Raw genomic sequence first — 26,038 nt, forward strand, 5'->3', positions numbered from 1 at the left:
CCTGCATAACTCCTGCTATAACTCTTCATAATAATGCAACTGATGCTCATTTCACAGTGACATTTTGACGGGTGAATTTTTAAAGCTGTTCATGATCTAGACCGTGTCTTAACGGGGGCCGCCCATGTTTAGCATGTGCCCACATTTTACACACTATTGTCTGTCATTGATTGGAGTTACCATATGTTGCGGCAGCACTGGCTTTCAGCACCGCGGACTGTGGACAGCTCCGCGCCGCATCAGTACTTTCACTAATTAACGTCGCAGTCCAGCTCTGCACAGTGATGTGGGCCCTACTACTATATGGCCTACTCTACCTCTGTACAGGCTGAGAGAGTGTTCTGGATACTACAGACAGTATGTGAGCTTCTTGTAGCTAGAACGTGATGCTTTGCTTTTTTTGCCTTTGTGTTTTGGGTTAGTGAGACCTGGGTTGAACACAAGATGACATTGTCTGCTAAAGGGTTAATGTTAAGTGATGCCATCCGAGGCCATAGAGGTTAGTGATCTGTGACCTCTGGTGAGTGGTCAGCACTGAGGCAAATGACAACAACAACCTTTTGGGAAAAACATTCCTTACTTCTTACACATTAAAGGGCCACTGCAGAAATGTAGTTGTGCATTTTTCACAAAGTCGGGTGCTCACAAGACACACATGGGAAAAAAAAGACTGGCCAGACACTGTGCAGCAGATACTTGGATCCCACATTTCCAACAATGCAACCAATAGCATATTTTAGTTAGACCCTTCCAGCTTCATAATCGCCCACTCTTATCAAACTCCATTCATCCAGTTAAGAAAAGTAGTCATCCATTACATTTACTCCTCAGAGTTGATGAACCACAGAAGACATTATGTAACTGTTTGCACGAGCTGAGCAGTGATCATCATGACTAGTAAACTGACCTATATGTGTAAAATCAATGACGTTCTCCTTTTAATACGTGTAGCTCGCAGTAGTTTTGTACATGTCCTATTAAGGTGAGAGATACAGTATGTTTGCCTACAAATATAAGCTCTGTTCTCTAAATGAAAAGGTTGGTAAACTGTGGATGGCAGGTCCCCCTCCAGCCATGCCTGAATCCTTCTGATTCAGTGATATTGCATGCTTAGTAGTGAGAAATTGAAATGGCCACGGCATTAAGGAATTCACTGTGCACAGCATATCGACTCCCCTGAGACGGCTGGATGCCCAGAAGTAGGCCTGTGCTTTAATGTAAAACCACACACACTCACACACATGCACACACACTCACTCACACAGGACCTCTGGGTACTTTTTAAATATTAACTGAATACTATAGCAGCCAGCTAAAACCTCCGGTTTCCAAATGTAGCTTTTTGGGAAATCTTTATTGACCACTGTCACTTTTAGGAGGTAGTGCTAGCATCGTAGCTGAAGCTAGTGGAGGCAGCTGGGATGTTTTATGCAGGATAATACAGCATTTGGAGTCAAACTACACCAAGCAACCTAGTTAGAACAGGGTCAGTAGCATGTGTGCTGCCAAAAATTAGAATCCTCTCAAAAGCAAGTTGTAAATTAGTGTTCAACTCAAAGAAATCTGATTGGAGAAAGGAGCCAGCGCACATGACCACGATCGTGAAAGTCACCTACAGTTCCAGAAAAAAGCAAATTCATACAAGATAAGACCATAAGAGCATCTGCGTCGAGTAACCACATCTCTATGCTCTGCTCTATATATTATTCATGGTCACCACACTTCATTTAACCTTCCAACTCTTTTTACTTCTAGCCAGCTGATTTATATGTGCTGACTTCAGTTAAATTTTCCCCCCTCTTTTATTCTTTTCCTCATCTATGCTCCAAAAGACAGTGTTTGGCAAACAAAACGACACTGCTGCCTTGAACCGAGGAAGACACAGTGTCACAGAATGTGCTTAGACAACAGCTGATTTTTTTTTTTTTTTGATGGGTATCCTCAGGAAATGTTAGGCAGGTGTTTTGTTCCTTGGTCTCGTTTGTAGTGCATGTGTGAATGATCGATATGTGGAACATGAGTGCTTATATCCAGAGTACTCTCACTGTCTTGCTGCCTCTACATATCTCTTCCACTGTCTTTCTCCATCTATCTATCCAGCTGTCTGAGACCAAGGCCTCTGTTGCTGGTCCAACATCAGTTTAAGTAGAAAGACACAGTGATCCACAGTAAAGGATATTCTTGTAAATCTTAGGAATCTTGAATCAAAATCAAAAGCAGCAATCTGCAACTGAGTTTGAACACTTTGAATTTTTATAAGTGCAAGATAAAACAATGAAACAACTTATTTCAGTTGCTGCCTGACTCTTTTCTTTGTTGACAATTTAAAAGTTGGCCAAAAAAATACTTTCAATCCGAATGTCAAAACATTTACAGGGCTTTACTGATTTATCCAAGCCATGGCAGTTTCCTGCACTGATACAACACTGCAGGCTCTGATATCTGATATCTAGTGATTTGGCTTCAACGGGAGCCTCATTACTGAGTGTTCTCTTGCAGGAAGCACCAGCTGTGCAAGAAGCTTGAAAGGCCTCTGCAGCTGTAAAGAATGACAAAATATGTCATTTCTGCACCCAAAGTGGAACAAAGGACTTACACTGAAAAAGACGACACAGAGAAGAGGGCAAACAAAGCATTCAGCAAGTGATCAATCGGTGGAATCAAAATAAATTTTCTGTTAAACTTTCTTAAAGTGATTAAGAGAGACAGATTGAGGACATGGTCCAGTTATTCACTATTATGCTGAGCTGGCCAGCTAAAGAAACTGGGGAAGATGTAAGACGAAGACAGTAGCAGACAGACGCTGGCTGCCAAGCTGGTGAGATGTGATGGAGTGGTCTGTTTTAGGAGGAGATGGGTATGCTCTGAGGTAGAAGTGGAAGATTAGCGTGTGGATGCTGAGTACTGCAGTTGCGTTATGATCAGGGATGGATGGGGCCCACTGCTGGATGATGAGAAGCTCCAGCTGTTAGGATTATTTAAAATTTATGGGGCACTCCACCAATTTTGCACATGAAGGTCAGTTTACTCATCATGAACAGTACTTCAGCCTGTGAAAACAGTTGTATAATGTTGTCTGTGGCCCTGAATGAGCTTTCTAAAGTCTGCAATAATGGTGAATGAAAGTTTGGTTATTATCTCGGGTTGGTCTAGAGATTTATAACTTGACAGAAAGCAAAAATGCAAAACTGGTGGTGTAGAGTTTGAAAGATGTTGGCATTTAGCAGGCAGGGCGGGTCTAATGCAAAGTGTACTATGGGAAATGTAGGATCCAGTGTTTTTGGAATTTGACCCATACTGGGGATTAAAAGTCACAATATCTCTGCCTCTGCTGTTCGATTATGTTATTATTTTATTTAATCTGTCACTTACAAGTCCCTTAACTTTATGGAAGCATTTGTGTAAAACCACTTTAAAAATGGTTTGCCTTATGCTGTTGACACGAGCGCTCCCACACACCTCACTGATACTTACTTAAATTTTTACTTAAAGCCTGTGACCCCACTTTGAGCGTAGGCCGCCAACAAAGGCTCTCCAGGCATCTTAGTGCTGCGCCAATTTCTCCAGCTGTCCTGATATATTGCCAGTTCTCTTCACATCCACCTCCAGGTCACGGCGCCAGGTGTTTCTTGGTCTGCCTCTTTTCTTTTTCCCTTGTGGATTCCAAAAGAGGGCACGTCTTGTGGTGCTGGATGCAGGCTTGCGAAGAGTGTGACCAATCTATCTCCAGCGTCTTTGGAGGATTTCTTCCTCTGCAGTCTGCTGTCTTGTTCACTGCCTCAGTTACTGGTTGCTGATAAGATCTGGCCAGCGAATTTATAGGATTCTTCTGAGGCAGATGTTGATAAACATCTGGATACTCTTCATGGCGGTGACAGTTGTCCTCCAGATTTCTGCTTCATACAGCAAAACAGGCTTCACAGTGGTATTGAAGATCCTGATCTTGGTGTCGGTGTTCAGATCTGAGGAGACAGACATTTTTCAGCTGATACAAAACTACCCTTGCCTTACCAGTCTGGGCTTTTACATCAGCATCTGTCCCACCCAGTTTGCCAACAATGCTGCCAAGGCTGATAGACTTCACCAAATTAGTTTGATTAGTTTGTCAGTATGCTGTGCATTCATGACAGGACCAAATTTACACAGAAAAACTACATTTCTAGAGTGACACTGACACTGTCATTTAAAAAATCATAGCACACAAATAAAGTCTTTAAAGTGGCTATAATCAAAATCTTTGTAGAATCATTTATGTTTGTATATTTTAGAGAATTTGTATATTTTAGATCCTTTCAGCTCTGAGCTTTATATCGTCGTCATTGTTTTGATTTTACGGCACACAACTGGTTGTTTTCTGCCGTAGCAGGCAGCTTTTTTCTGGTGAAAAAGCTCTAATAAAACTAATATATGCTACCTGTTCAGCACCAAACACCAAACTGACACAGTTAACAACTAGCTGGTGGTGATAATATGTCACAAAAAAACCCCTAGTATTTACAGGTTAAAAAAAGACCAATGTACTAAATGTTCGTCTCTGCTGCATGTTGGCCACATGCTATAGTGATGTATCATTTAAAAAGAAGTAAATTTCTGTTCTTTTATATAGTTTAAATTTTCCTTTAGATTTTGTTTTAGTTGTGACCCTCTTATAATTTTTGATACTGCAACTTTTTTCTACCGTCCACTCTGGAAGAGGGAACTCTCCCCTGTTACTCTCCCTGAGCGTTCCCCTTCATTTTCTCTTTAAAGGTTTTTTTCTGGAGTTTTTCCTTTTTTGAAGCAAGGTTATGTTGTATAAGGCTACAGCTAATGATTATTTTCATTATCAGTTCATTGTTGACTATTACATTTGTGATTTATCCATTACCTGGCCACAATTGCATTGTATATTACATTATTTTCTGATATACTTTTTACTTGGCAGATTCCCCCAAAAGCTACAAGAACCATTCATTTAGATTGCAGGTTTTTATTTTTTATTTTTGCTGGTTAATGTATTTATTTACAGAACAGCTGTTGTTCTTGTTCACATGAAATACACAAGAAGCGAAGAATGGCCGCTTTGTATTCACAGCAAAGTATCTCTGTGGCTCATAAGGAGCACAATGACAGCAGGTAGCTACACTAGCAGCGACACTCGTGTTTTTATTTACACAAGATGAGAGCTCCAGAAAATCATCATCACAGAGTGGACGCTGCAGTGCTGGCACATGATCTTTACAGGCACAGTTTGCTTGGTGAAAATCCTTTCCTCCTGATTTGTTCTCCAGTTCGTCGCAGTCTAAATTTAGCTTGATGAGTATGTCTGGGTAGCAATGTTGTGCTGAGTGGGGCAAATCAATGTCTCTTTATCTGCAGCTCAGGAGGAAATGCAGGCTTCTCTGCTTCCAACAACAGCCCCCTCAACTTGATTGATCAATAGTCACGTTCGCACTGATGTCGTCTGGACCTCACTGGCAACAAGTGTGTGTGTGTGTGTGTGTATGTGTGTGTGTTTTGCTGCTTGTCAACTGCAAGAGCAAGTGTAATTTTTACTCCAAGTGGGGTTTTATTGGAGACGTTCGTGGGAATCCAGATGGGATGTTGTAAAAATGGAGCTCTATGGTCACATGTGTGATTGTGTGTGTGTAATATGGGGTTTGTATGGTACAGTATAATACCAGATGCATCAGAATGTTAGTTGAAAGGTCTACAGACTCAGACATTAATTGATTATTTTATTATTGGGCCAATTAAATGAAAACTAGTAAGGAATAATGTAATAATACATCTGTACCGTACTTGAAATTGAACAGTAATTGTGCCTTGCTTTAAAAGCATCTATAATCAGTATTTTAATTCTAACAATGGGTACCATATGTGAAAGGTGATGTTTGTGGGGATGAGTCACTAGACTCTGCATTTAAAAGCTAATTGTTTTGGTTTTCTGGCACGCAGCTCTCTCTTTAGCATTGTTTCCAGCAGCAGCACACAGCTGTTTTAAGCAGAAAAGGCTATGATTAACCCTCTGCATGCTACAGTGGACCAACAAAGTTAGAGACTAGCTAGTGACCATTGTGGGGCATTTAGCAGCTAAAGAGTCAGATATTTCTCTCAGTAGTTAGTAGACCAAAACTGAACTAAACAGAGAAGGAATATTTGATTTAATATTTGCCAGGTGGCCAAAAATATGGTTCCAAATAAATGCTAATGTTGCTTCATGCCTACTGGTTGTGCAAGGCAGCTGGTTGCTAACATGCCACCATAACAACTTAAGGGGATAAAATGTCAGTGTTGTGTTTACAGTACAGCTTGTTTCGCCTTCCAAAAAGTGGCCCAAAAATGAGACCATGCAGGTTTATTAACTGAAATGTTGCAAGAGTTACTAATAAAAAAATTGGCACCTTAGCACAACTGTACAGTTTGTGTAGGCTAATACTTAAAGTGCCCCTCTACTCAAAAATGTGTTTTGCTTACTGTTACTTCAGTTAGATGTTTGGACTTCACTGTGCAGAATGATGTAGGTTTGACATTAGAAGTCTGTTTTCACATTCATCTGCTGAGGAGCAAAGTTACTCCATGATCACTGAAACTGCGATTTAAAGGCGTGTACCTGCGAACGTGATTTGTGACATCACAACTAGTTTGGAGCCAATCCTGGTCCTGTAATCAAGTGTGATGTGGAAACTTGAAGCCTCCATTCATATTGTATGTTGAAAAACTATATTGCCACAAATTATTATTCAAAGTCAAGTGTTTTATATACATCTTAAAACATGTCTGGAGGGGATCGTTAAATTGCTGTCAGCTACAGCTACATGCTACACGTACATGCTCTTGTGGCCAACAATTTTTGAGAGCTTGACATGTTATTTGCCCTTGTATGTCTCTTGTATGTATGCATCCACCCAGACTTTCTCATAACCTTAAGCTGGTGTGTGTGTCCACAGACCATACTGTATGATGGAGAGGTATAAATGAATCTTTAGAAGCTTCACTATGTGAATAGCATCAGGACGGATGGGCGAGAAGCTGCAGAAGCTAATTGTTTGAGTGCTTCAGGAGGCAGGTTCTGTCCCCCTCTTTTATCAGCAAGCGTCCTCATTAGTAGGTACTGATGAGCTTGGCAAGGTCAAGTCAGGAAAGTTGCAAAAACTGATGTCCAATTAGACTTGCAGCCAGTCAGCTTCCTTCCTCCAGAACATTTAATTCCATTGGTTATGTTAATTTAACCAATGATGAGACTTACATTACTGTCATTTCAGACCAAATAGGAGCCTGATATAATTTTGGTGTTACATGGAGATATTCCCACATCAGTACATCATCATGTATATCTAATTTTGTGGAGTCTGTTTTTTTCTTATGCAAGCTAAATGTGATATCAGTCACCTTTTAAATGTATCAGCATGATAAGGATTGTGAACTCGGACAAGAAATCCTACTTATAACAGAGTTTCCAGGGTACAATAAATGTTGTGACAAGTCAAAGTGATGTAAATGACAAGATGTGAAGAGTCTGACTCCTTGCATTCCCAGCACCAGAGGAAAGTAACTGGCCTGGCAATTGGTTTTTATGGGCAGGCCGGGAAATGTGAATCCATGTGGGCGACACCATTTAATTTACATGATATTGCACAATAGGACCAGACGAATATATACCTAGTTGAACATATAATTTAAGACTTAAGAAGGACACCTACATTCGTGTTTTCAACAGCTGCCGTCACGACACATTTCCCTGAGAGTCACCGAAACAGGTGTTTCGGGTTAACCACTGACCATGTTAACTGGCAACTTTCAGCCGAATGCATCGTAGTTGCTCGTAGTGATGATAGCTGGCACCTAAAAGCCTTATCAATTTGACCTTAATCAATCCATCAGTGTGTTTATTACTTACGCCAACCATTTACATAAGTTAAACTGTGCTCAGCAATGAAGCATTCACCTCATATTGTTTCTTATAATGTGGGAAACAAAACGTAGCCTATAAATTGGCAGTGCAGTCATAGTTTATCTTGTGATTTTATAGTGTTCAATCTTCAAGTGGAAAGTGAGCCATATTCAACCAATTAACCTGCTTTGTCATGGAGTAGAAAAAGTAAAAGAAGAGTTTGTGGCTAAATAGTGTGTAAACTATAGTCACACAGTCAGTATTCACCAGGTTTGACCAGCCTACCGTCTGTTTAACTTGTGACCATCAGTGTGATACTGCAACGAGATTCAGCATTTCAAGCCATTTCAAAAGATTAATTTCAGAAAAATAAGTGAGGAAATGTGAATGATTCTTGTTGGCTACACCATTTAATGTACATAATGTAATACAAAAAGGACCAGACAAATATATACTGTGTTGAACAAACAATAATTTAAGACTTAGGAGGACATCTACATACTCTGTGTTTTCAACAGCTGCCGTCACCACGAAAACGACACTCAGCTGAAAGTCACCACATGACAAGGTCACTGGTTAAACCAAAACACCGGTCGGCATGCTAACGTCAGCCAGCCGCTTAACTTTCCACTCCGGCGTCACACGCCGACAAAAAACTCTAAATAACAGTAACTGCCACAAACTGAAGTTCAGAAGGTTAAACAAGCTTCTTAGAAACAGACAGAGGCGACAGAAAGATTCTACCTGAACTAAAGTGTAAAGGCAACAACTGTTGCTGACAACAAAACAAACACCGCACCTCTGATTTCCGCTTAGGAGCAGCAGAGATACTAAACACGAGATAATGTCTCACTTCGCTCTAAATCCAGACACCACAAATGGACGAAAAATGTACAAACAAGGCAGGAGTTTTTTTTTTCCTCCCTGTGAATTTTATTATGTTTTTTTTCCCTGAGCCTCATAGGCCCTTTCACGTTGTTGGGCCCGGGGCCTGAGCCCTGGCAATCCCCTGCATTAAAACGGCATTAATGCTGATTTCTCCTAGGAGGGCCAAATTCCTGGATGTCCCATGGGGAGCCAGACCCGCCCATAACGCTGGGATTGACTCTTTGACCGATTAACCTTAAAGGACAGGTTCACAATTTTTCATGTCTTTCTAAAGCTTCATTTATACTTCCAGGCAGACGCGTACACGACAGCTGTGGACACCACAGATGGGTAGTTGTTCTGTTTATACTACCTTCTGGGGTCCACTTGGAGGACACACGCGCAGTAGATCGGCGTCTACAGGAAGACAGCGTCGACTGCACAGACTGGTGCGGACAGGTCCACGCAGACCATGGATGTATAATAAAAGCTGGATAGGGTGCTGCCGCTCAGCCTTGCAGCCAATTTTTCCCAGTGGCCACTCGCGGTATTGCAGTGAAAAATCCTCCTGTGGCCCAAAAAGGACTTCCCCATAGACCACCATTTTAAAACAGACGTCTGTAAAACTGGAACTGCAAATGTCAATTATGACTCTTTCTATTATGAACTTTTGATTCATGGAGGTTTTATATTTGTAAAACTTTCCTCAAGCTGACAAAAGCGATTTAAAAATCCATGATGTCATCAAAATGTAAAGTCTATGGGCCGAGCGGGAACTCGCGGGTGGGGCCAGCGGGGGAAACACTACTGCGCATATTCAGTGGGCCGCACAACGCGGAAGCAAACCCGGAAGCTAGAAACTTTTTTTGCGTATGCGCCAGACGAGCAATTCCTATAGGACTGAATGGGCGCCATTTTTAGTCTGGTATCCAGCTCTTATAATACATCCATGGCGCAGACACAACAAATTGCAGATACATGGACATGCACAGAGCCTACGCTTACACTCTTTGACGATGCAATTTACGTCACGCGGATCCCTGCGGGCGTGGAAACTGTAATTTCAGCTTTAAATACAATAGTCAGGTGCCCAAATGAACACTGAAACTAACTAGAAAGTGGATATCTGCCACATTTACAGTCTTTTTAGCATCACCTTCCCTCTTTGTGTTTCCTTGGACAGTGTTTCCTTGCGGTGGAAGTATAGTAACAAAACGAGGGACTTTGGCGCTAAAAAGACTGTAATGTTGAAAGATATCTACTTGATTTGACTTATTTGGACAGCTGAAGCTTCATATTAGCTTCAGATAAACTTTTAAATACAGTTTTGCACAAAAGGAGACTGTGGATTTTGTCCTCCATCACTTACATTGAAAGCACATTTGAAGATCTCTTACTGTAACAGCCAGTATGAACAGTAGTAATGATTACAGTGAGAAAAACCTCTTTCAGTGTTTGTATGGACACCTGACTGTTTTAAGACAGACTTGAAAAACTGCAAACATATCCTTTAATATGCCTCATGGCGACACTGAAAAAAAACAAACAACAGGAACACAATACATCTCAGGATGGTCAGGACATAAAAACAGGGACCAACTGCAAATTCAATCAGACAAACAAGAGAAAGAAAATCTCCATGTTGTGTTTCTGGACTTGGGAAAAGCAGGTGCCTAAATGGGTATAATTTCATTCCCTTAGCACATCAAAATCTTTTCAAAGCCTGTTTCATATATAAATTAAATTTACCACGGTGACAAATTGTGCAAGCATTATTTGCACCCTCACTCTTGCAGGAGTCAGGGCATCAAATGGATGCTAAAGGGAAGACGGATGGAGTTCACCTTTTTGTCATTCCTGGCATATATAGATGATGTATGGTGACAACCACCTAGTATTGAAGAAAAGTAAACTATGCTAAGATTAATATCTACTGTGTAAAACTAAAAAAATATAAACTGACTATAATTTAACATACCAAACAACATATATACATAGATTTTATAACCTCAACCTCACTGACAAGCTGCAGACTTAAGGCAGAATGAAAAAAAAAGCTTCATTCAGTGCACGAAGAACTCACTTTTACCAAGCAAGCCTTCACTGCTGCAGCCATCAATGATGTATGAGATGCCAAAAACACACATACAGCATACTTTGAATGACCTTTATGAAACAAAGTGCTTTTTGTAAAGCACTTTGAAATATTGTTAAGAAAAGCGCTATATAAATAAAGTTTATTATTATTACTATAACAAAGGAAAAAATTAGCAGAACAGGGGCAGCCACCGCTGAATGTACTCATTTTGCTTTTCGTAAGAATATCTTAATGCTTCTGATAGAGTATGATTAGGAATATCATAAAGAATCGGCATTCACAATTCCTAGTATACGCCATTGATTTATTAATACATTAAACTGGCTGTGTATTGATGGAACACAAAACAGCAGGAAAATACAGGTATCATTATTATCAAAGTATGAATATTGTTTAAAAAACAATGAAGATCCAGGGAGTATTGATGAGGAAATGTGGTTCAGGAAGTCACTCTGTTATAGGGGGATGCAGAAAGTGAAGCTATCATGTGAAAGATTTAATGCTGCACAGCCAGATCCACTCTACATTTACTCAGAGTGAGGAATTCAGCCTTTTGTTTCTTGCCTCTGAAGTGCTGAACAGATCATTGTCAGAACAGTTTCTGCTGAACATATCGAACCAGAAGGGACAACCGCTGCACTAAATCACAGTCTAGATTTTTAACTTCTGAGAAGGTTTTGTGAAGGTGAAGAAGTCTGCCAACTTTAAACTCAAACTGGTGCCTCAACAGATAAGACAAACTAAGGCAGGATCTGGAAAGATCTGATCTGGAGCATACAGTCATAATCAGAGCTTTTAATAAGGTGCAGCAACTAATGTTTTGACATGAAGTGTGTCCTCATCAGAGTAAGAGAAGGCAGTGGTGGCATAGATGTTTAAAATGCCTGCGCTCAGGTAATAGCTGTCTCTCATAGGATGGACAGGCTCTGGGTGTTGCTTACGTTTAACCAATGCCATATTTAATCCATATGGTTCAGTTGTTCAGGTAATAAAATCCACGTAATAATTTCTCCACCTTTTTAAAACTCATTCTTATAAAACTAAAATAAATGTTGCAAACCCGGGAAAAGGTGGGTTGCCACTGTGCAGCCCTCTTGCTCAGTGTAATATCTTAATTGAAACCCATCCTCACCCAATCCTCTGACATCTGGCTTCTATGTATTGATTCCTATTTCATAGCACAAAGGATAATTATCTCATACTGCACAGTTCATGTGTAAATGACATCTTTACTTTAGTGAGAGCTTTCAAGTGTAACACCTGATCTTGTTCTCAGGAGATGCTCAAGTATCTATGATTAATGTTGGTTGTGTCTTTTTAAGATCATGCTTTGTCCCAGTATTGGGTTTCACCAGACACTCTCCATTAGCTCTGCTTTGGATTCCTTCCAGAAGATCTTTTCTAAAGAAAGTCCCTGAGGTTGGGTCCTGCCGTGCCTTTTCCTCTTCAAATCACACGCTATCTTCCATCCAATGAAGTGCTCGCTTGATGGTCTCAGTCTGTCTTCCTGAGGTGTGGCTGCGGAATATATTTCCAAACCTCTCCAGTGTCTCAAAAATCATATTAGTATACCGTCGCATCTCTAATTCATCCAAATGAATAACGTTTAAGTGATCTTTGATTGTATTAGGAGATGTTTGATCAAGGGCAGTGCCCCTTGTCATAATCACTTCTTACATTAACTTTCATCCCATGTTGGAAAAACCAATATAGTAAACATCACTAATGACTTCTGTAGGAGGCAGATAATGTGGATCGGACTGTGAAGAGGAGGTTGAGAAGTTTTTGTCTGTCCAGTGAGGATCTACTTACTGACACAGCCAGTAAATACACTCTGTATAATCAGCTCTGGCATACAGAGGCAGGTTGCTGGCAATGTCAGCTGATGTTACTCCACATTCTTGGCTCACAAGTTATTGGATTTCCTGCACACTTGTGTGCAAATATGTTTGCAGAGGATCACTTGTGGTTTCTTATATTAAACCTTAATGTGACTGAGTGAGATTCATTCAGGTTAAATCAGTGTTCAAATGAGCATTTACTTTTACCATTTTTTTCTGCTTGGCCGTTCAATTCTCCTTTTATGCTTTCTTCCTTATTTTCTTTGATTTCTTTCTTATTTTCTCACCAATTCACCCATTTACTCGTTCTAACTGAGCCACTGCTGTTGTTTATGCAGTTTGGCTAGTTTCCACTAATAGGCACCACCCACAGTCTGCAGCTCTAATTATTCATTCGTCTCCAACTGGACCCACTTAAGCCTTAGAAATTGATGAGCAGATTGGTCTTAATGGTATATTATACTGTAACAGCCATCATCACATCTGAATGTTGAATCCATTTTCTTTTGAACCACTTTCTACTGAAGAAACAACACCAATTATACTTGACAGTGAGATGTGTGATTTATCCAGATGGACCAGCACAAACAAAATATCCATTTTCCATTATATTGGGTTGATTGCACATGTTTCTGAAGTGAAGGTCTTGAAACCTCAGCATGTACAAACGTGCATGGCTAGACACCACTAGGGATACGTCAGAAAATGTTTTTTTCTTAATTAGGTGAACCGACCATTTAAGATAGAGTTCTTCTAATCACTGCTTTTTCTAATAGAGGTTACGGTCTCAACAGGTAATTTCTAATGCGTGTTCCATCATGGGAATATAACGGCGTTAGTATGGTGTTTGGTGGACTGATAGGTGTGTGCTTGTTGCACCTTGTGCACAAATGTGGATTTTGTGACTTTGTGACAGGCGTTAAGATGCCACAGACATCACAAGTTCTATACAGCCATGTCTTTCTACAGTCAGGGTTTATAAATCAAGCAAACTGTTTCACTAAATATATTGTTCTCCCTACCTAAAACAGAATTTCACAAGTTTAACTTGACACAAGTGACAAAGAAAAAGAAATAACTGTTTTTGTACTCTCTCATATATCTTCCAGATTCCTGTTGGTCTTCTCCTGTCTCATACTCTCAGTCTTTGCCACCATCAAAGAGTTCAGAAATAGCTCAGAGAGTGCCTTGTACATCCTGGTGGGTATCATATTATTTGCCGTAACTCTTCACTCCATGTACATTACATTCATGATGCAGGGTTAACTCCACCATTTCGGTTTGTTCCCCAGGAAATTGTGACCATCGTGGTGTTTGGAGTGGAGTACATCGTAAGGATATGGGCTGCTGGCTGCTGCTGTCGATACAGAGGATGGAGAGGGAGGCTGAAATTTGCCAGAAAGCCTTTCTGTATCATAGGTGAGAAAACAAGGTTGGCTTGTGTTGCGCTGGCTGTCATTTCTCTCACCCTGCTCTCTCAGAACAACATAACACAGACACATTACTGTGTCGCCCTATTTTCCAGGATTTCTCAATTCCTTCCACTTTCAAATGTTTTAGTGAGGATATGATAACCATCTTTGTTATGCTTTCATGTGATTTTCAGCATATTCTTTGGCTTGAGGTTAGGCTCAAGACAAGATGAAACTTAACTTGCAACCATGGAAACCTAATTGAAAATTTCACACCTCTAATTCTAAGTACTTAGAGCAGCTTTCAAATTATAAGAAAAATCATCCTCATTGTACACAGTGAAGTTGATTTGATCAAGCGCATACTATCTCTGGCTTTCTTCTGCTTCTTCTATCATTTTGTTTTGCTCCTCTCTCTCCAGACATCATGGTGCTGATTGCCTCAGTATCTGTACTGGCAGCTGGATCTCAGGGCAATGTTTTTGCCACTTCAGCAATCAGGAGTCTGAGATTCCTGCAGATCCTCCGTATGCTGCGTATGGACCGCCGTGGAGGCACCTGGAAGCTGCTCGGATCTGTAGTTTATGCCCACAGCAAGGTGATCTTTCGTGATTAGATGTTGGGTATAATTAGCCAGCCGAATGTGGTGTTTAAAACCATATCTGATGTGCACCAGAATCATATTAACTATGCTAATTTTGCCTGCTAGTTATCTAGTGTGCCAACCACTTTAACATGGCCTCATGAAAACAAGTCTTCACAAGCCACCTGCCTAACAGGACTTAAGCAGGTGGCTTGGACACTCGCTAATAAGATAAGTCTGTTTTCCTATAATATCTGTGTATTTCAACTACAGTATACTTAAGTTATGGTGGTGGTCAGGCAACTAAAGCATTTGGTTAAGCTTAAAAAATATGGTTTTCATGGTTAAATAAAAGGCCAACGTGAATTGCTGGTCATGAACCCCCATTTCTAGTCTCAAAGGCTTTTCCATATTTCATTATTACTTCCTGCATTGGCACTGAATGTTGGCACTGGACATAAACTGTGTGCTGCAGAATCACCCAATATAAATGTCATATGGAGACTTGGCTGGTACTGAAAAAGCAATAATGAGTTTTCCAATGTTTAATTGTTGACGTGCTTTAATTTGTGTATTTGTAGAGGAAATTGCTTATTTTAGGCCCTTTTGTTTGTATGGATATACCAAATTTTAAAAATGTTGACACTTGCATCTGTTATCATCTCAGAGGCGTTATTGTTACCTGGAAACATACCATACGTTCCTCATCATGTCAATGGTTGTGCCAATACATTTTTATAGTCTTTATCTACATGAAGAACTGGACTGTTTGCCAACAAGATGATCAAGTACAAAATTAGATTATCCAGTTTTATATAAAACCTTGAATAAAAGACTTACAGTGAAAATGTTTATGGAAGAAAACGTCTTATGTGGGTTAAGAGTTTAATTTCCACTGTGCTGCTTCAGTGAAACATTATTTCCAGTTGTTTCTCTTCCGAGCTACTCTGTCACAGTGAGGAAACATATTCCTCTCAGTTTTATTTTAATGAGCTTTGAAATAGAATTATTTCCTTGCACTAATAAGATGTGGAAATGTGTGTTTGTGTGTGTGTGATGTTGTGAAAAGGAGAGAGGGTGGGCGGGTAGCATGTGTGGAGCCGAGGGAAATAAAGACGTTTATGAAATCAATGTTTGCCACAGAGGGCACGCGAATCTTATAATCATGTCCAATATTATTACAGAATGGCCATTTTTACCAGTTTATAAGGGTTATATCACCACTTTGCGAGGCATCCATGATGCTTATTACATTGGTTTTCTCTGTAGGAGCTCATCACAGCATGGTACATAGGCTTCCTGTGCCTCATTCTGGCTTCGTTCCTGGTCTACTCTGTGGAAAAGGAGTCAAATACTGAGTTTGAGACCTATGCTGATGCTCTTTGGTGGGGACTGGTAAGACTAAACTTCAGTCACTACACTGTCATTACTGCTTTGAGAAATAGACTGTAAAACGACTGTCACACTGTGATGCACTAAATTTATTTCCAGTTTTCCTCCCTTTTACTTCACAACATATCTACAAGCTGTACCACATCACTTAAATCAAGTTGTGACTTTGATTTATCTTTTCACCAGATCACTCTCACTACCATCGGCTATGGTGATAAGGTTCCCAAGACCTGGAATGGACGCTTGTTGGCCGCCACATTCAGTATGATCGGGGTGGCCTTCTTTGCTCTTCCTGCTGTAAGTTTGAGGGCTCATCAGGAGTCCCTGAACCTAATGTTGTTGCAGCAGTTGAGTGAACGTAAAGTGCTTATTTGCAACATCCTCATTTGTGTTCATTTAGTCTCCATCCATCATGGTGTCCAGCGCTCAATGTTTCCCTGCAACTCTAAGAAAGAGTGCATTGTCTTTTGATGAAGCTTGAATTTTAGGTGCTGTTCTGTCTTTTCTATTTATCACCTCTCTTGCTGCCTTCACAGTTCTTATTTTGTTTATTCCATGAGACCCACTAGTCTGTGAATATTTAGAGGATGTGAAAACTTCAATGAACTGCATCTGCCTTGTTCAGTCATTCTCACTGTCATTGGTCTGCCCCTGGGAGTAGCACATTCATGCTAATTTTTAGCATTGTTTTAGCATCTCATCTTACCATGGTTATGGTTTTACAGGCTGCAACTTTTCTGTTTTGGTTCAGTCTCACCACTCTGTTTAACCCTGCTTCCAGCCAAGGCAGCCATCAGTTTTCAGCAAATAAGCTAGTCCAATACCATACGGCAGACAGGCAAAGTTAGCGACTAGCTGGTGAACATAGTGGAAAATTTAGACGCTAAAGAGCCAGACGTTTCCCTCCAGAGTTGGTGTAGACCAAACCAGAAGCAAAAGCTGATTGAATATACTTATATTTACTGAGTGGACAGAAACATGTTGAATGAATGCTTATGTTATTCCGTGTTTGCTGGATATGTAAATATGCAACTGTTGGCTAACGTATCACCACATCAACCAACATATCAACCACCAAATGTCAGTGTTGTGTTTACAGCTTGTTCCACTGACCCTAAGTGGCCCAAAAAAATCTATTGATGCTCCTTTAAAATTTATGACAGTGGTTATTTTTTTTTAAATAAATAAACCAGTGAAGAAATTAAAATGAAGTTATTACATGTAACACATTAGTTGGTCCCCATTTGTATAATAGACAGGTGCTCTGTAAAGAAGTAGAGCAGTAATAGGCCTTTTTTCACAACAGGCATTTTCAGTTGTCACATGAAAGCATGAAAAGCACATGAAATGGCGGCTGTGAAAAAGGTCTATGTATTGGAAATCACTGTGTTGTACTTTAAGTAGTAATATGCGCATCAGGCACCATCAGTTTTTTTTTTTTTTTTTGCTTAGTCACTTAGAAAAGCAAATGCTCTAAGTGAGCCATTCTGTTACATTATGTTTATCCTCTCTGGTACTTAGACTGTTGCAGTAAGCTAAAAGCTTCCCCTGAATCCACAGAAACTCTGCTCTTTGTTCCCTTTACATTCAGAAAGCTTTCATCCTATGATGCTGTAATTCCAGTCAGTCACTGATGTATTTGTCATTTGCTGTTAAATGTTCAGCTTTTCACCTGAGATTTGAAGTAGTCAGACTCAGCTTTGAGTAAGCAGCTATCGCACACAAAAAACTGTGGACTGCTGTATCAGCGCTCAGTTAACAGGAAACAGTCACTACTTTTTCCACATTGACTTCTAATGCATGTGGAGGAAATCAGCATTTTCTCTCACATTTCTGTTACCTTGAGGCTTTGCAGATGTAAAAATCTGTGATATTGTTTTTGCTGGATTTGTTGTTCTGTGATGAAGGAGACAACTTGATGTTTTTGCAAGCCCATCTTCTGGCCAGTAGAGGTCAATAAAGGTCAATAATCACTTTTTGGGCTCTCTGTGTCACTCTGAACCTGTACAGGGCATCCTGGGTTCTGGCTTTGCTCTGAAAGTCCAAGAGCAGCATAGGCAGAAACATTTTGAGAAGAGACGTAATCCTGCAGCAGGCCTCATCCAGGTATCCGTCTGAGGAACTCCATATGATAACAACACCATGTCCATGTATCTGTCAAACAGAGATAATCTCCTGACAAAAAGCTGAAAGGACTTTTTTATTTCTACATCCAGGCTGCTTGGAGGTTTTATGCTACCAACCTTTCCCGTACAGATCTGGTGTCTACCTGGGATTTCTATGAGCAGACTGTAGCCATTCCAATGTACAGGTAAGTGATAAAACTGGCCAAATAATGCTGGACATTATTCAGCAGTTTCAATAAATACAACTGTTTTGTCATATGACATTCTGCCATCTTTCTTAAAACTGGGAAGCCAAATGGAAAAGTGAACCTACAGAATATCTTCATCTCATTGTATTCCAAACTCCCTTGTTGAATCAGATACTACTGCCTGAGGAATCACACACTGGTGTGACTTTTAACTTTCTGCTTTAATAAGGGTAATTTTACAGCGGATCAGGCTGGTGTCTTGGCAGTGACATCTGAACCCTTTTGAAATTCTGTTCAAAAGACAAACACTGCCAGTGACTACTTTGTAAAATTAACATCTTATTTCACTGTCCAGCTATATGATTCAGCAAATAAGTTGCCCTGTTTGACTTTTGCAGTGCAGATTTCTACTATTTATTCCTCTAGAAGAAGGAGATTGCTGCTTGTCTTTTCTATTTGGAAATTACCTCATGTTCGGTTTCATTCCAGTAGTAATTCCATGTGAAAAGGTGATGACCAGCAGAAAAGACAACTGCCAAACTAAATGGAATTAGTGTTAAAACGCCCAAAGGCGAGATTTAACCTTTGAGCACCGATGGTGGTGAAACCATCTTGACAGAATGATGAAATACTCTTTGTCTTTTCCCAGACTTATTCCACCTCTGAATCAGCTGGACCTGCTGAGGAATCTGAAGGGCAAGTCATTCAGGTATAAACATGACACCAAGAGTGACACAGCATGATCTCATGATGATGATGATAATGCAGATAATGATGATTGTTGTAGTGGTGATGGTAATGATGCTGAAACAGTGAGGCAATCATCTAAAAATGGAAAAAAAAAACAAGAGAAGTAATTATAAGCTCTGTCATTGGTAAAGGCAGGGCAAGTAAAACTCAAAATGTTTTACTTTAAATTGTATGTGCACACACCCACCAACTCAAAGCCAGTAAAAAACTCGAATCCGCACCACAGACATGAACCGCAGACACAGGCACACACATACAGTACTTAATCGTAATCTTGAGAAGATAGAAAAGCTTTCAGTTTGATTTTGAACCTCTGAGTTTTCTGACTTGTTCACTGTATTCCAGAGACAGTGACTCTAATGGTGAAGACACACTGAATCTGTTGACAGATATCAAGTCAACTAATCCCATTCATTTTCTATGGAGAGCAGGAGATCTGGCCGTGCGGCGCATGTTGGATACGGCATGGCGAGTTGACAGACAAACCACCATATTTGAATTTGCATAATCACGACATGACCTCACCTGCAACTCGGCCGGCTCATGAAACTCAGATCAATATGACAAACTAGGCAGTGCTGATCAAATATGAATCAAGACTCTCTTACTGCATTGCCTATTTCCCGGCTGTTGTCAGAAAGATACTGAAGTGTACTGTTTAGCTGTAAAATGAGATCATTTGTAATGCGGTCACCAACTCGCAGTGCGTCACCCATCATGTCACCCACTGGGAGGAGTGTTCAGTGGTCCAGTGCATCTGGATCCATCGTGGGCGGAGTCTGTGTCTGCACCATAAGTGTGAATAAGATTGAGAATAGCCATGTAAAGCAATAATTGTTTTTATACAAATTCAGCTTTGTTGGCTTCAGTGCCACTGTTGGATTCATTTTAAAGAGTATTTAACAATAAATCTGCTCTTTAAAATTACTTTCTGACAGTATCAGTTGATCCGAGTCACATTCTATAGGTCTAGTGTTCATTTACACAGAAGTTATTTTCCTTTTTCCAGAAAAAATCCAGTAATTCTGTCCTCTAGACCTCCTTAAAAATCTGGTATACAACGCCCCTGACCAGGTCTTGAGGAGTGCTACTGCATATGTGAAAAGAATCGTATAAAGCCTTTTGTGGCTCCAGAGGGAGCTGTGCAAAGTTTGACGAACTGCTTCAAGTGCTGTCACTTGAGTTAATGTTGGTTTGGGCTCAGGACAAGTTTGAAAATGAAACAAATCTGCAGTTGTGGAGTTTACCAGACCTCTGAGGCCCACTCCTCATCTCTGCTTGAAGCTTGTGGCTCGAGACTGCATTAGCCGCTACTAGCATAACGCATCCAAATCGCAAATCGAACTGCTGGTGGTTGAGTTGGATTGTGGGTAATGTAGGTGCCAGGTTTTGACAAGGAAGAAGAATGCATGGAATAAAATTTCAGATCTCTCTTGTTCTTTTGCACTGATTTTGATACTTTTCAACAAAACTCCTGACATTGTTCTAGCAGTGCAATGCTAAATCTGTGGAGTACTCTTTCAAAACAAGACTGAAAAGTAGTCTGGTTGAAAGTTTCAAGCCTGTTTCAAGTTTGCTTCTTTGCACTTGTCACCACACCCAGCTGTGATGTTGCAGTGTACTGACACACCCTGGAGTACACCTCTACATCACTGCAGCAAGGTGATAAGTTAAACCACTGGAGGTCAGCCAAAATAAGATTTTCTATGGGTGTTAAGTTACTCTTAAAATGTTTTTCCTCATCTTTTGTGTAGATTTTGTACAGCATTTCCCATCCAGCAGCTTGACGAGATTTTTCTCTTGACTCTTTTGGCCCCATTTGCTTGACAAGTGATCCTCATTGCTAACCCATCTCAACCCTACAAGCATAGCACAATATTAATGATGATATGTAATGAATTTCTGACTTTCATCCCGTCTTTTTCTACTCACAGGAAGGAGTCTCAAGCAGAAACCTCTCCCAGGTCTGTGATCTGATTGGTTTTTATCTCTCTTCACCTCCCTTTGGCTTCTCTTCAATTCTGCTCTTAGTTGCTGCTGAGGCACTCTTCTTGGGGGAGTGTATGTACAGTATACCTTTGAGTGTGTGTGTGTGTGTGTGTGTGTGTTTGTGTGTGTGTGTGTGTGTGTGTGTGTGTGTTTGTGTGTGTGTTTTGGGTTACTGTAAATCCTTGTGCGTGTCAGACATGGATGTTTATTAAGTGCCTCCTTCAAGAACGGTCATGCTGCATTTGCATACATGGTGCTCAAAGATCAGCTCACTTTGGCCTCACTCCCAACTTGCAGCTTTATTAAATATTCACTAATAAGCTGTTCTTTGACACTCTGCTCAGCATCACCTTGGGAAAAAGTGATTTTGAACACTTTAAAAGCCTTGCTTGATTTTTATCACAATGTTTTTGACAAAAGAAACAAGTACAATTATTAACAATGTGGTGACACTTTATCATGACTTTGTCCTTTATAAACCATTTGCATATTATCTGCAAATCTGTTGGAAAATCAACCCTAAAACATCATTAGAAAAATACTAACAGCCTTTTAAATTCATTCCAAACATGGAAAAAGAACAAATAGCAAAGACACAACTATTGAAGTGTTTATAGCTGATTGACTGACAGGTTGCAAATGACTTATAAATTATAGTTACAATAAAGTGTTACTGGTATCACAGAAGGGCACACACTGCTGATTTTGTAACTGTTTCCACTGCTATTTTATCTCTTTTGTGTCTCCTCTACTGCCCACCACTCCAGTAATGAAAATGCACACAAAGACAGACTTTGCGGGTGCTGTCCGAGAACTATTAGGTATAGTTGTTGCACAGATACTAACAACTGCACTGCAAGTCTGTGTGTCACCTTTCATTCCTACTTCTGTTCCTCTCCTTTTTGAAACAAAAGTAAAGGTGGAGGAATCATGGAATAAAGACATTTTTTGAAAATATGTCACTTAGTGAGTGATAAAATCTGACTTTAATAATTTCAGTTCACTGTTTATATTGTAGTGCAGCATTGTCAGTGATGTCTACAAGAAAAGCTGCTTAAAATAAACACAAGAGAGAATCTGCCCACACCTTTTACCCTTTTCACTGAGAAAACACAGTTACACATCCTTGTTTACCGCCCTGTCACAGTTGATTTATGGTTTCTTTTAGTAATGTCTTTATGCAGTTGATTTGCTTGCTGCCTTTTTTTGCCTAATCAGCACATAGAAACTTCTGTTCAGCAGGCAAGGTGCATATTACTGAGTACCTAAGTGTGTTTCCTTTGACCAATTCCCATGTATCAGGTGGAGCATAAAGTATGATGGTGAATTTTATTTGCATGATTTGTGTTCACTTTTTGCATAGAGTGAGACCACAGCTCTTCCTTTTGAGACGTGCAGTGTCACTTTGCTTCCCATGCATGCTAGCTTGTAGCTTCCTGCTGCTTGCCTGACCCACTGAATGCTCTACTATGTTCGTATGTGGACATGGCTCCTTCTGCTGTAGGACATTGCCCATTTTGCGTTTCTGCTGAGGTAAGATTTATCATCACACCAGTGCTGTATTCTACAAATTCCCAAGATTACATCTAAAACAACAAAGCAGTAGGATAAAGACCTGTAGTTACAGATAGTTAATTACTTATATGTTGAATGATGCCATAAAAACATTTTCTTTTTTTTTTTCTTTTTTTTTTTTTTTTTTACATTTTAAACGTTTTACTGGTTAAATTTCTTTTCTTATGACTTGCTCTGTAGTCGGAAGGCCAGCCTGAAGGACAAAGTGTTCCCCAGTCCCTCCAAGGCTCCCATGGCCAAAGGGAAGACCCAGTCTCCTGGGGCAGAGGACGGGGCTGAGGGGAGCCCCAGCAAGGTCACCAAGACCTGGAGCTTCAATGAGAAGAACAGAGGACCAAAGCACACCTTCAGAGTCCGGGGCAGCACCTCACGCCAAAACTCAGAGGGTGAGGGAACTTCACACAGTATGAACAACATCTGTCCAGATTCACAATGAGTGTTAGAGTACAGACAAATGCACACTTTTGAAGGACAGTGCTATTTCATGCTAAAATATAAAATCCTTTTTCTCTAAAGATGCATTCTTGTTAAGGTGGACAGTCTTTGAGAAAGACACTGAAACCCTGCAGTAAAATATTAGTATTTTAAGGAGGTTAGCAGTCGATTAAGCTAATAGATCTGCTTCATGTTCAACTGCTGGGAAACTCTGGGCTAATTTGCAGTGTTTAAAGGAGTAGTTTGACATCTTGGGAAATGAGCTTATCTGCTTTTTGGCTGAGTATTAGATGAGAAGATTGATACAATATTCAGTAACAGCCAGCAGTCAGTTAGCTTATCTTAGCATAAAGCCTGGAAACATGGGGAAACAGCTAGCCTGGCTGTCCAAAGACAAAAAATACACCCACCAGCACCTGTAAAGCTGCTGTAATTAACACGTTATATCTCGTTTACATGCTCACTGTGACAACACTAACACCTGACCTGATGATGGCACTAGATGAAAGGTCAATGAATTGATAACAATTACCAAAGTCATCAGGAAACTTAAGGGAACCACGAATGTCTGGAAAAAATTTTGAAGAGAGTTGAAAATATTTCAGTCTAGAGAAAAGTGGTGGACTGACCGACCCACCATCAGAATGCAATCTTTAGATGAAATGTGGCAAACTTTACATGTGGATTTTTGTACCTTTTGACAAAGACCCTGTTTCCAGTCTTTATGCTAAGCTAAGCAAAGAGGCTGCTAGCTGTAGCTTCATATTTAGCATACAGACATGAGTGTGATATCATCCAACTCTTGCAAGAAAGTGAATAAGTGTATTTACAAAAAGCTGAATTATTCCTGAAGGCCAATATGACCTACTCCTTGTTCAATTTTTGAGAAACTCAGGGCTCCTTTACAGTGTTTTAAATCAGAAATCAAATTAAAAAAAAAAAAAAAATTGCACAACTGAATGAAAATAATGAAGGAAAATGAAATTTCATTGATGTTTTAATGTCACTTTTAATATAACTGTGGTCAGAAAGAAGTGTCATATCATAATCATAGTTATTGACAACAATATTTTATAAAAGGCAAATATGTCCAGTATTTTAGTAAGCCAATATATTAATCTAATCTTGACTTAGTGGCAACATTAAGTCAAAAAGATCTTTAATTTATGATATTGTGAGTCACAGTTTATTAATAAAACCGTATGCAGCAGCTTAATTGACTAATATACTAATATTGACACTGGATCTTTCCTCAGTTATGAATTCAGTTGATGTGAAAGGGTACACAGTAGAGCTCTGTGTGGCTTTGTGCGACCCCAAGGTCAACAACTCATCAGCTGTGTGTTTTAAGAAGGAGAGTGCTGATGCCACTTAATAAATTGGAATCAAGCCTCTTTAAGATGCAGTCATTGTGCAGGTGCAGTAATTGCCATGCAGGTAATGTTTATATATATACGTAGTTTCTCATGCATGTATTCAAACATATGAGGAAGACAGGGAGCTTTTCTTGACAGACTAAAGCCAACATTTCAACATTCTGCTGGGGAGACAGAGGTCGGTTGGTTTGGATGTTGGTGTCCAGCCATCATTTATTGCTAGACAGCCCAGCTGCATCCATATGTCATCCAGGCCACTGTATCATTATCTAGAAATATACTTCTCTCCTTCACCATTTCTTTGCCTTTTTGTTAAACAATTTAAACCAATCTCTCATTAGTTGTTTTTCTTCTTCCGCTTCATGGCATGTTAAAGTGCTGATTGAAATGCAGGAGGAAGACTTTGGACTGAAGAGTTCTCCAGGTTAGACAAGTCATCATGACATGTCTTCAGTTTAGACTGTAATATAATATACTGTAATGTCTAGCTGTATATTTTACCATATATATTATATAAAGCTTTATAATATATGCTGTTGGTAAGTGTAAATGTAAGAGAAGAGAGACCAGTCCTTTCAAACATGAACCAGAAACCATTCAGTGGACTCCACAAGTTCCCATGTTTGGAATTGATTTGTCTGCCATTGTCATCCTGCTAGGATCCATAACAAATCTTTTTCCATGTCTCTCCTCTCTCTCTTTTTGCAGCAATTGAAGGTTTAATAAGTAAGACATTGGGATATTTTGTTGGTTGGCTTCTATGGGGGATATAAAAGAAAGACAAGTCAGCTTCACCGGTCTGGAAAACATGCATGCTGAAATCTGCTGAGATTTGTTCACTTGACATGAACCCCTTTTTGTTTTGATTTTTCTCATACGAGTTTTTCCCCAATGATGATGGAAGGCTCTGAAGCATGGTTATACCTGAGAACAAGCATGTAACAATTTAACTATTCCTTAGGATTGTATGTACTCCACACAATTGATTATAAGTATTGATGTATAGTAGTGGTAGGCAGTTAACAGTGGGTTCAAGTCAAGTGGTGCCAAGATAATACAAAATTGACCCAGAGACAAAATGCCCAAAGGCCCCGCTTTATGTTGCATGAAGAGACCTCACTTTCCCTACCAGATTCTCATCTCATTTCTGATCAACAGTGATTAGGCCTAGACACCTTTGCCTGTATGCAATATGCTTCAAAATCCTGAGATCAGCCTTCTGGCTAAACTAAACATGCTAGTTTATCTAGACTGCGATTGGTGGTGGGAAGAGAGTACTTGTCATAAAAGGTTTCAATAAAGCTTTATCCCATCAGCACTATCCTTCAATTCTGCACCAAGTCTTTTTTCTGTTGTTCCACTAAGCCCGCTCACTACACTCACAAACTGGCTAACTGGCTTGAAACCAATTTTAGTAATTGAATTTTGCACCTTCAAAGCTAAAAGCATCAACTCAGCTATGCTTCTGCTGTTGACGCTGGTCATGTAGAGGCCAGTGAAATATTCTGTAAAAGTGTCCTTGTCTTTGCTCTG

General features: G+C 39.9%; 1 protein-coding gene across 4 annotated transcripts in view; it reads left to right on the plus strand.

Moving 5' to 3' along the window:
• LOC137184109 (potassium voltage-gated channel subfamily KQT member 2-like) overlaps window positions 1–26,038 on the plus strand; it is a 33,870-nt gene that overhangs the window by 1,205 nt on the left and 6,627 nt on the right. Inside the window, exons 2-13 of one of the 4 annotated variants that reach the window (XM_067591482.1) lie at window positions 13,789–13,879; window positions 13,972–14,098; window positions 14,514–14,689; window positions 15,944–16,069; window positions 16,253–16,363; window positions 18,077–18,172; window positions 18,283–18,377; window positions 19,030–19,089; window positions 21,065–21,094; window positions 21,887–21,940; window positions 22,875–23,080; window positions 25,214–26,031. In XM_067591482.1, coding sequence (XP_067447583.1) covers window positions 13,789–13,879; window positions 13,972–14,098; window positions 14,514–14,689; window positions 15,944–16,069; window positions 16,253–16,363; window positions 18,077–18,172; window positions 18,283–18,377; window positions 19,030–19,089; window positions 21,065–21,094; window positions 21,887–21,940; window positions 22,875–23,080; window positions 25,214–25,278 — 1,237 coding nt within the window. In that variant the 3' untranslated portion in view covers window positions 25,279–26,031. The other 3 variants (XM_067591481.1, XM_067591484.1, XM_067591483.1) reach the window with 3 other exon arrangements.

The sequence above is a fragment of the Thunnus thynnus genome, chromosome 6, assembly GCF_963924715.1.
Source record: "Thunnus thynnus chromosome 6, fThuThy2.1, whole genome shotgun sequence".
NCBI classification, from domain to species: Eukaryota; Metazoa; Chordata; class Actinopteri; order Scombriformes; family Scombridae; genus Thunnus; species Thunnus thynnus.